We start from the raw sequence: 11,795 nt of genomic DNA, 5'->3' as shown, positions 1-11,795 counted from the left end.
TTATTACAAAATCATATTGATTGATAGGGTCTGCAATCAACTTTCATTACGAATCTGTACACACTTAAATTATTTTACGGATTCCTGTAAAATCTCAACAGCTGAACAGTTCGGTGAAATAAATTAACGGAGTACGGTAAATTTTTACAGTATTCCGTTAAAAATCACCGGAATCCGTAAAATTTTGACGGAATTACGGTGTTTTATTTCACCGAACTGTTCAGCTGTTGAGATTACGGTGAAATTCACCGTAAGAGCTTAGTGTGTAAGAATGAACAATCTAAAGCTCCTAAACATCAATACTGCGGATTTATATGATAAAATGTGTATTATCCTGACAAAACTGCAATTTTCTTTTCAAATTTGTAAAATATTTTGTATAAGAAAATTATTCCGTTTTTGTCAACTGAAAATTGCCGATCGTGTTGATAAAAACGGAATATACCTGTATATCCATTTATATTATGAACGCAATGATCGATGGAAGTTCACATTTTTTTCTTATGAGTCTCATTACATACTTCTTTTGTCTTTATTCCATAAGAAATTCGTATTATTATTATTAATATTATTATTATAGATTTTCAAGAAATTCGTATGGAATTCTTACGTGTTTTTTTATGTTTTTTTTTCACAAGTGTCACTAATCATTGTCATACGCGAGCTTATGAATTTCTATCGTGAATATTATGTTATTAACATCGCTCCACGCATCAAATTTTCGTATGCAATTGTTAAAAAAATCGTACTCCATTAGATTGCCTTATGAATGCCAATGATCAATGCGTATGATAACCAAAAAGAGTTTCTTATGAAACTATATATGTGTATGTAATGAACATTGTTTCATAAGTCTGTTGTGGGATTTGATAAGATTCTTGAATGAAAAACACAATACTTCTTGTGTCGTTATTCCATAAGAAAATCTTGTGTACCTCATACGTTCCGTTTCCTTAGTGTAGTGGTGATATTTTTCATTCAGGTCCATTAATTTGCTTAGAAATGAGGAGCTACACACTCGATTACTAATGGCTTTTAGGGCGAGATCACACGTTATGCGAGAATTGTCGACTCGCTCCCATCCGATTAACATTAGCCATCTCACGTCACTTGAGGTGAGAGCGACTTGTCTCGACTCACACGCCGCGCAGAATAAGCACATCTATTTTAGAAACATCGAACATGGGGTTCTATAGCAAACGGTTGAATAGGGTTATAATTTAGAGATGATCGGGTTTCACATTTTTCAAACCCAAACCCGAACCGATCTTCGGAATCCGGATGGTCTCCGGAATTATGAGACTCCATTTCGGACGAAACTCGTAACATGATACGCGCACAACTTTACTCCTCGAATTTACGCTAGTGAATGAACTTTTTCCTTCGTTCCGCGAAGCGGTTGGAAGCTTTCGCCGTCTTCGTTCATTTCTAAAAGCTTTTAACGTCGCAGCATCAAGACTGCTGTCGTTCGCTACCAACACAGGGTTGGACTTATCATAAAGTAATCGAGACACAATAAACAAAATGTAGATAAACTGCCAAACAATTCAATAAGTTCGAAACTGGTTCAATAATGTATTTTATAGTTCATTTTATTTGATCCAACCATTTATTAGTAAAGTATTTATGATGTTCTTAATTGTAGATTATTTTATTTCATTTAGATCAAACACTTATTTTTCTGCATATGGGTACGACAGTACCCGACTTATGTTTTTCCTTCAAACCCGGACCCGACCCGAACCCAAGACAAAAATTTAAAAGCGAACCCGGACCCGACCCGAAGCCGGAAAATTTTCGCTGTTCAAACCCGAACCCGACCCGCAACCCGAAGAAGTTTTCTACGAAAAACCCGAATAGAACCCGAGTTCGAAAAGATTATGAATTCATCGTTTCTGATGCATAGGGAAGTTTTCCGGTTGATATTTTGTCAACAATTATCCCCAAACCCGGATTGGACCCGATGATTGGACATCATTCTTTACAAAAACCTTCAGAATATTCATTTTGAAAAAAAAATCTCCGTCAAGCAGCACCGTTTCTATGGAAACTGTGCCGAGCCGATAACCTGATGAGGGCCAAGTAAAAATGGAGCAAAGGACAAAACTGAATCATTACGCGTGAAACATGCTTAGCGTGTTTCTTATTTGAACGAGAACAAAAACAGAGCGAATGGTGGCGACTCCCAACCACCCACCCAACTTGTATATGGAAAATCCAAACATTTTCCCACCCCCTGTTGGGTGTGCGAGAGACTTTGCAGACTTGAGAGCGCACCCAAGTGAGAGAGAGAGAGAGTGAGAGAGTAACTGCAGCATAATCGACTGTGCGTTGATGCGAGGGAAGGAAAATATGCACACCACGTGCGGGGGGAGGCGTGGGTGGTCGCACGAGGCGTGAGCATACATACGGGCTGATATTATAGTAATTTAGGAGCTGTTTGCTCCCGTTTTTCGTCGTCTTGACCTCTCGCTTTTTGTCTGCGATCAACCTCCTCCCAGGGACATCGGCACAGCATTTGGCGAGCATTAGCAATGACAGATGGAGAAAAATCAATTTCAGGACGGATGCAAGAGGAAAATTTTCGCGAATCGAGCTAAGATGTGAAAATTTTGGGTGTTTTGAAGTTCATTGCTGTGCTAGTGCTTGGGCGTCTACATCTAGGCGTTTAGAGTTTTCCTGTTCTACAGGATGATTACGACGAACGGGTTCGATACGTGAAAAGTTTTAAACGAGTAAGTTGTAGAGCTTGTACTTGGTGGGTGGATCGCCTCCTCTGGAGTGTTATTCAATTACGGGAGTTTTGCAGTTCAACAAAAGTTGGATTTGATGAGTTTTGATGTTTTGCAGCATACCTTTTCCCCGCAACAAGTTTTATCGGGACTGCGCCTGAATCGCGTAAATTTTAAGCAAAGGAAAATTATTACCCATAGTAGACATCCTGGGAAAACGATGGTCACTAAGAAGACGGTGGACATAGAGAAAGAAAGGCTAACAAAGAAAATGTGTTCAAATAGCAGTATGAGTGGAGCAGGTTCCGGTGGTGGAACTGGTCCTCTGGTGAGTTTCAGTGCTGGAACAACCCACCATGCTCCTCATAGCCAAGATGCCCCGAACATTCTTGTGTACAAAAAGATGGAAGCTATCATTGAAAAAATGCAGGCCGAAGGCTCCGGAGTGTCCGTGCGCACAGTCAAAGCCTTCATGAGTAAGGTCCCGTCGGTGTTCACCGGAGCTGACCTCATCACATGGATCACTCAGAATCTGGCCGTTGACGACGTAACGGAAGCCTTACATCTGGCTCATCTACTAGCTTCCCACGGTTATCTCTTTCCGATCGACGACCATCAGCTGACCGTGAAGAACGACGGGACCTTCTATCGCTTCCAGACGCCCTATTTCTGGCCATCCAATTTCTGGGAACCGGAGAACACGGACTACGCCATCTATCTCTGCAAGCGCACCATGCAGAACAAAACTCGCCTAGAACTTGCCGATTACGAAGCCGAAAACTTGGCCAAACTACAGAAGATGTTCTCCCGGAAATGGGAGTTCATCTTCATGCAGGCCGAAGCGCAGAGTAAGGTGGACAAGAAGCGCGACAAGCTCGAGCGTAAGGTACTCGATTCGCAAGAGCGCGCCTTCTGGGACGTGCACCGTCCAATGCCCGGTTGTGTCAACACCACGGAAGTGGACATCAAGAAAGCCTACCGCCGAGGTGCGTCCAGTCTCGGTTCCGGTTCGGCCAATACGGCAGCCAACAGCAACCCGGCGGAAACCATGGCCAAGACAATCAACCTTTTGAAGCAGAAACTCGAGCGACGGACCATCAAGGTGTCGAAGGCCGCCGAGTCGTAAGTGCTGAGTGGATGAGTGAGATTCGAGTCATTACCTAAATGCCATTCTCTCATTTCAGGTACGTCTCGTACTACGAACAGTACAGTGAGTTCGACTACTTCTTAACAGCGCCGGACTATCCGAACCCTTGGCAATCGGACAGCACTGAACTTTGGGACACGGAAAAGCAGGGGTAATCTAGTTGTTCATGGTTAACAAAAGTTTTACGTATTGTAAATTATATTTTATTTCGAATTTCAGCAAAGATATCGCTATGAAACGAGTCAAGCGATGGGGATTCAGCTTGCGAGAACTTTTGAACGATCCGATTGGGCGTGAGCAGTTTACTAAGTTTCTCGATAAGGAGTTTAGCGGAGAAAACCTTAAGTGAGTATTTTGTTGATTGTCATTTGCAATGCCCTATGCTGTATCCCATAGGATCCTTTTTTCTTTTTGTAAGGGTTCGTTTGGGTCCCACAATAACTAAATCTCAGCTCGATTGGTGAAAGAAATTTAGCACCAGACGTTCAAAATTAATGCTGAATTTATTATTGTCAAAAATACATTTGCAAAGAAAACTAGCAAAAGGTTATCTACATACAGCACTGAACATGAATTTTTACCTTGAAGACCAATTCCAACAAGACCATGAATAGATTCTAAGCTAGCAGAAAAAAAGTGATTTGATTTTTTACACAATGTAAGGGATTATTGCTAGGTACCGAGTATGGTAATAATGTAATCAGTGTTGATAGACTCACACTCAAAATCTCAATCAATACGCTCTCCCGTGAGAGCAAACTCATTAGAGATCTGCTTCGCAAATCTCTAACTTGAGATTTTGATGCAAAATCAACTCAATCAACTCAAACCGTAAAAAATAATTCAGTCGCAAAACCCGACAAAAACTCATGACACCCGAATGTTGTTGTTTACGTTAGAAAGGATTACTATAATTTTACCAGACTAACAAGAAATTATTGCCGTGTGTGAGTAAACTGTGGGTATACGAGACAATGAGTCAAAAAGGTGAGCCAACTCATCCATGATTTTTTGACTGCTGAGTTGCATGATTGACAACTCACGCATGAAAAATCTCAAGAGTGAGTTGTGAAAAATTGAGTTTTTCACAACACTGAATGTAATACAGTCGCCTCTCCACATCTCGATATCGAAGGGATCATCGAGATAGGGAGAGATCGAGACATAGAACAAATTTTTAACGAATACTAGATTGAAAATCACTCCGTTGCCAGGAAAATCAAAAACAAACAAATGTCATTTCGTCTTCGCAAATTGTTTTGAATCTCTAAAATCTAGTCTAGTAGCCTTTGATAATGGGCATATCGACATACGGAAAGAAAATTGGGAACGAAAATCACATCGAGATAGGGAGATATCGAGATAAGGAGGATATCGAGATATGGAGAGTGAAAATGTATGCAGATTGAAGGGACCGAAAAAATCATCGACATAGGAAGAGATATCGAGATGTAGAACATCGAGATGTGGAGAGTCGACTGTATTTATATTACCTGTTCTGACCAAATCGCTGTGCACTTGATCCGCCCACCTAGCACGCTGCGCTACACGCCTTCTCGTACCAACCGGAATTGAGGCGAACACCATCTTTGCACGGTCGCTGTCCGGCATTCTTGCAACATACCCTGGCCATCGTATCCTTCCAGCTTTGGCAAACCTTCTGGATACTGGGTTCGCCGTAGAGTTGGGCTAGCTCGTGGTTCATCCTTCGCCATCCTGTACCTACAGGTCTGCCACCTTTTCAAATGTTCGGCCGACAATGTCCATATCATCCGCGAAGCAAACAAATTTACTGGATCTCGTAAAAATCGTAACCCGGCTGTTGAGCCCAGCTCTCCGCATAACACCTTGTAGCGCAATATTGAACAACAGGCACGAAAGTCCATCATTTTATCGTAGTCCCCGGTGGAATCCAAATAAACTGGAATGTTTGCCAAAAACCTTCTCACAATTTTGCACACCTTCTATCGTTGCTCTTGTCAGTCTCGTGAGCTTCCCTGGAATGCTATTCTCGTCCACGATTTTCCAAAGCTTCTTCTTCTTTTTGGCGTTACGTCCCCACTGGGACAGAGCCTGCTTCTCAGCTTAGTGTTCTTATGAGCACTTCCACAGTTATTCACTGAGAGCTTACTATGACAATGACCATTTTTGCATGTGTATATCGTATGGCAGGTACGAAGATACTCTATGCCCTGGAAGGTCGAGAAAATTTCCAACCCGAAAAGATCCTCGACCGGTGGGATTCGAACCCACGACCCTCAGCTTGGTCATGCTGAATAGCTGCGCGTTTACCGCTACGGCTATCTGGGATTTTCCAAAGCTCTACGCGGTCAATAATATCGTATGCCGTCATGAAATCGATGAAGAGGTGATGCGTTGGGACCTGGTATTCACGACATTTTTGGAGGATTTGCCGTCCAGTAAAGATATGGTCCGTGGTCGAACGGCCGTCAACGAAGCCGGGTTGATAAATTCCCACGAACTCGTTTATTACAGGTGACAGACGACGGATGATCTGGGATAATACTGTGTAGGCTACATTTAGAATGGTGATCGCTCGAAAGTTCTCACAATCTAACTTGTCGCCCTTCTTGTAGATGGGACATATTACCCCTTCCTTCCACTCCTCTGGTAGCTGTTCTGTTTCCCAAATTCTGCCTATCAGACGGTGCAGACAAATGGCCAGCCTCTCCGGTCCCATATTTATGAGCTCAGCTCCGATACCATCCTTACCAGCACCTTTATTGTTCTTGAGCTGGTGAAGGGCATCCTTAACCGCTCTCAACATTGAGTACATACGCGCCAGGGATGTATTCGATTTATCTTCTTCCTTTTAATAAGCAACAGATTTTCCTGCAGATCCGTATTCTAACCTCGTTTCCCCTTTTTGCAGATTTTGGGAAGCGATCCAGCAGATGAAGGCCCTGCCGCAGTCCCAGATCAAGGACGCCGCCAACGCGATCTGGAACGAGTATCTGGCCCCGGATGCGGCCTGTCCGGTCAACATCGACTCCAAGTCGTTGGAACTGGCCCGGGAAGCGATCAAGGAGGGCACCGGAAGCCCGAGCCGTTGGTGCTTCGACGTGGCCGCGGACCACGTTTTCTATCTGATGAAGAGCGATTCCTACTCGCGCTATCTGCGGTCGGACATGTACAAGGAGTTCCTGAACGGGACGAAGAAAAAGGTAAAATCCATACCGAACTTGTTCGGTGTGAAGAAGAGCAACAACTAGACTAGAGTTTCCTATGGGAATTTAGATTGTTTTATTTTTATGCTTTGATGCAACCTGCTTCTTATCCATAGATATTGGAGTGTATAGGATTTATAATTTTTATTGGAAAACTCATGTTGTTCGCTTTTTTTTATTTCTTTTAATTTGATTTTTCAAGTAGGTACCGTTCCTCTAAATTTTGAAGGTTCGACAAAAATTGATGCTTTAGTGCGCGTTAGTGTTACCGTAATTCACATCCTGGCACAATTTGTCAGATATATCATTTCTTCAAGATGTATCTCACGTCTCAGTCTCATGGAAATCATTTATCGGGTGAATTCATGAAGGTATTTTTGACAACATTTCCTGTCTATTGTAATACTGCTTTTAAAAATCCTTGCGGAAGTTCTTATTGAAATTGCTAAAAAAAATGCTGAAGGTAAATCTCCTATGATTTCTGAAGGAATCTTAGACGAATTCTTGAAATTATCCACTAATTTTTAAGGTTATAAATAGGGTGCAGAACCACTTGAGCACTTCCATGATTCACTTTGACATGGGGGGTTTTTCTCGACCGAATTATCTGAAACTTTGCAACGAGTAATGCTTCAGTACGTCGCACATTGAGGCCAAATATGAGCTCTGTAGCTTTCAAAACACTCCACTGCCGAAGTGAATCAAAAGTGACAAGAATAGGATCCGGTTCCCTACACAAAGAAATTTATGAAAGAGTCCTCGGTGTTTTTAAGATTATGTCATTCTGATGTCTCTCTGATGTCTGGATTATGTCATCCTCATCCCTCTGATGCAAAAACCAGAGAATATTACATATTATTTTATGCTGCGCACTGATAAAACATAAGCTTGTTTAATGCTTGTATGCATAAGGCTTAGAGGCATCAATGATTCACTTGTAGGGTTTCTATACAGCAGCAATAGTACTGTTATTCGTAATGCTATTATAATGCGAATAATTATTTCTGATACTGATTTAGGGCTAATTTTTCATGCTTGTTTTGATAGTTATTCAAGCTCTGATAACGAATTCATCATCAGTTTCAATTGTGGATATTTTCGAATGTCTTAAACCAAGAAATAAGTCATTTGTCTCCATAACTTCCAGTGACGAGATCAGATCCCTAATCGATGTTCTTCAACTGTTTGGTCTATTACTGTACGATTTGTTATACGAAGATCAATTAAATTTCTGTACATATTATTTTCATATATTGTTTTCAGATAGTTATACCCGCCTTTGACTGTATCCACGAGTTTCAGATACACGTTAGGGCATCTACAGTAAAACACACCTAATAATCCATAAATTGAGTTATTGCATGATTTGTCTACATCAATATCAATATTACATTTGCTATCATTTTTGTTCTGTAGCTTTAGTCGAAACAAGCTAAAACTAGAGTAGTGGTAGAATAGTAAGTAGTATATAGACATATGAAGTCGTGAATGTGTTATCCTACTGATATTCAAACGATATACCTTTTACTGTTCCGTTGTAAATGTATGCAAACGTTTATCGACAAATTCAAACGATTCGATTGGATCGGCATCAGACATCGGTGCGAGGACTTCGAATATTCTCTGGCAGAAAAGATACACCTGTGATAAACTAAGCAGATATGCGTGAAACGTATAAGAGGTGGGCTTCTGAGGCCCCCGAAACAGCACAAATGGCAAACTTTGTCAACAAGAGAAGACTTGTTGAAACAATAAATAACAATAGCCCCAAAAACGTGTACTATATAGCAAGAACAGAAACTATTCCCAGAAGAAGAAACAAAACAATATGGTTCAAAACTAATTGTTCTAGAGCAGCAGTAAATGTTCGTGTATAGGAGAATATGTCGTACCTACATTTGAGCAGAAAGCAAACACCTATACCACTAGAGAGAAGCTGAATCACGCTACTAGAAACAATAGTGATGGATGTCCTAGAAGCTTGGCAAATTGTGAAATTTAAAGTTACCAGAGTTAATCCGACATGTTACTAATGCAGAAACTAGAGAACAACGTAGCCAAAAAGCCAAAACAGCTAACTAAGAAATAAGAAGGAAAAATGTTATCAAAACATCCGCGGTAACCCACCATTACTCGAACATATAGTGAGATTTTAAAGTTTGGAACAGCATTTTAGTGGAAATCAAATTTTTAACACGTAACTCTATAATCAACAACATTAACATTTCCGGCAATCTATACCCTTGCTACAACAGTTCTATGTCTGGTCTTTGGATTTCTCCCCTACAATCATTCCAACAATAGCAACTAAACCCATTTCTCTGCATTCGCTTCAATACCCTATAAACTGAATCAACATAACTTACAACATACAATCAAACAATATCCAATGCAACTATAACCCTAACCGAAATCAAAGTAGTGAATGATAAAGAAACATTAACTCAATGCTATCGCAGTTAACTTTTCAAGAAAAAAAAAACACGGATATACAACAAACTAGTGAGCATATTGGTCAAACCAAACTTATTAATCAAGTCTATACGTAAAGCTCTCCGACACTACCTAAGCAGAGGAATGCCAACTAATTCAACACCGAACCCGTTCTCGATCTATAACAGAAACATTTCTAACAAAAAACTACAAGACTTATTGTGATTGTTGTTAACGGAAAAAAAAAACTTTGATAATCTGTTGTTTCTACCTGTAGCCCCCCTGCGTACAATTGAATGTGGTTTTCTAAAATTTTCTTCGATCGCCACTTTGGTATCCATATCAGAGCAATCAATCGGGTTTTAAAATGACGATGACTCAAGACGATGACAATGACTATGACAATAATGGCTCATGTCGATGATTTTTTGTGAATGCTGTATTGTTTCAACGCGAAATATTCGACGACTTCCTGCAGAGATTCTTGGGGAACTGCTTACATGATTCTTGATTGATTCCTTTGGATATTCTACTTTCTAGACTCGTCGCTAGATCATCAACAGATTTCTTACTAGATCTTTGAAGGCTTACTTGGTAGTTGCATTTGACACCGAGCATTAACGGGTGATGGTAAACCTGCGCCTAAAACAATCCGCCATCAACGATGTGCGGTACCGACGCCCGACTCGGTGCAATCTAGCATGCTTGGCACAACAAAATATCGCTATAATGCATATGCGCAGCATCGTGAGGAAGCGTTACTAGACAAGGATGAGCTCGGTGGGGACTCTCTTCAAAACCACATGAAAACATGAAACGATATAGAATGAAGCTGAAACAGCAAACCCGAGTACACTGAAGATGAAGAGTGCCAAGAGGTAAAGTTTCTGTGCTGTTCTCCAGAAACATGAAGGATCTACTCTGCCGTGAATCGCAAGTCAGTCCCATCTGTAAAAAGTAGGCATTGAGAAAATGGGCTGTAAAGTTTCCAAACTCGTTTTCCATACGAATATTAAAAAAATTCCAGAGGATTTAAACATGTTCAAATCTTAATGAAACTTTCACAGTTTACTTTTCACCATGATATCTTTCTGAGAAAAATATAAAAATTATGAGAACACGGTTCTTTTTTTGTGTTGCAGGGTGCGGAAATCTGTAGTGGGACTGATATGCGGTTACTTTTCATTATGGGACAATTTGACTTGCTGTTTTTTCCTACTTTTTCCGAATAAATCTTATTATCTCATTAGAGCAGCTGAAAGAGCGTTGGAAGATATGTTGAAAACTGAACTCAACTCAATTTTATTTCCAAAGTTTAATCACCGCATGACTTTATCATTATGAGCTTTCACCGATAAAAGCCAATAAAAACTCATAATGATCAACTCAATTTTGACGAAAATTCAGATGGGACTGACTTGCGATTCACGGCAGTACTAGTGGCCAAAACGCATCTCGCGAATGTTTCCTGTCGAACACGAGTTGATTGAAAGGTGGAAGCAGCACTATGATGAACAACTGAATAGCACAGAGGGTCAAGACAACGAAGGAAATGCCAGTTGTCAGTTCAGCAGACGACGGAAATGAACCGGCCAGAGGGACGTTAAGGATACCATTCAACTGCTCAAAAGTAATAAATCGCTGGTAAGCTGAACTGATCAAGCGTGGGCCTCGTGGCCGTGCGGTTAGTGTTGCCAAGCATTAAGCCGCATCGAGTCAAGGGGTGTGGGTTCGATTCCCGCTTCAGTCCATGAAATATATTTCGACTGTGCCACTGGGCGTTGCATGCTAGTCCGTTTTCTAGTGTGGTGCTTCCTTCAAAAGGCAAATCGTCCACTGGAAGCATTAACGTGTCGGTGTCTTTTTTAACTGATCGGCTGATGTTCAGAATCCAAAAAACAGAATACGTACCGCATGGTGCTCTCCAGAAAGTTATTATCAGAAAAAATCTATAACATGAGCATGAGCATGAACATGATTGACCGCCCGCAGTTGCTACTCCGTTATTGCAAGAACAGCTGTGCTTACACAGGGAACCAACAGACACTACTCGGGATCAGTAGCATCCTCCATGTGTAAGTACTGGTGCTCTCATTATTATAACAAACAATACCGGCGCCGGCTGCGTCCAAATGCAGGTCAATTTGGGAATGGGAGGGAAATGTTGACGTGTTACTTGCTTTACAAAAGCCGAGGAGTCCTCTGCACTTCCACAAGAAAACACTGGGAGTTTGGATATGGGAAAGGATTCGTTTTGGTAAACGATAAATATATAATTCGAAATGAATACGTGAG

At 41.0% G+C, this 11,795-nt stretch overlaps 1 protein-coding gene across 1 annotated transcript; it reads left to right on the top strand.

Annotated features, from left to right (window-relative positions):
• The first annotated feature begins 1,914 nt into the window (after positions 1-1,914).
• LOC5566465 (regulator of G-protein signaling 7) lies at positions 1,915-9,687 on the top strand. The gene is made up of 6 exons (XM_001650797.2): positions 1,915-2,735; positions 2,851-3,854; positions 3,917-4,030; positions 4,099-4,224; positions 6,773-7,064; positions 8,663-9,687. The coding sequence occupies exons 2-6, from the start codon at positions 2,953-2,955 to the stop codon at positions 8,720-8,722; spliced, it is 1,494 nt and encodes a 497-aa protein (XP_001650847.2). The 5' UTR covers positions 1,915-2,735; positions 2,851-2,952; the 3' UTR covers positions 8,723-9,687.
• The last annotated feature ends 2,108 nt before the right edge of the window (positions 9,688-11,795 follow it).

This window comes from Aedes aegypti, chromosome 1, assembly GCF_002204515.2.
Source record: "Aedes aegypti strain LVP_AGWG chromosome 1, AaegL5.0 Primary Assembly, whole genome shotgun sequence".
Classification (NCBI taxonomy): Eukaryota; Metazoa; Arthropoda; class Insecta; order Diptera; family Culicidae; genus Aedes; species Aedes aegypti.
This window is presented reverse-complemented; position numbering and strand designations above follow the sequence as displayed.

What these genes read in the sequence shown, in the direction of transcription:
- LOC5566465 (XM_001650797.2), top strand. Translation starts at nt 2,953, where the DNA reads ATGGTCACTAAGAAGACGGTGGACATAGAGAAAGAAAGGCTAACAAAG. An exon ending in TGGGACACGGAAAAGCAGGG is followed by an intron (nt 4,031 to 4,098) that starts GTAATCTAGTTG and finishes TTCGAATTTCAG; the next exon opens with CAAAGATATCGCTATGAAAC. An exon ending in TGAACGGGACGAAGAAAAAG is followed by an intron (nt 7,065 to 8,662) that starts GTAAAATCCATA and finishes GATCGGCATCAG; the next exon opens with ACATCGGTGCGAGGACTTCG.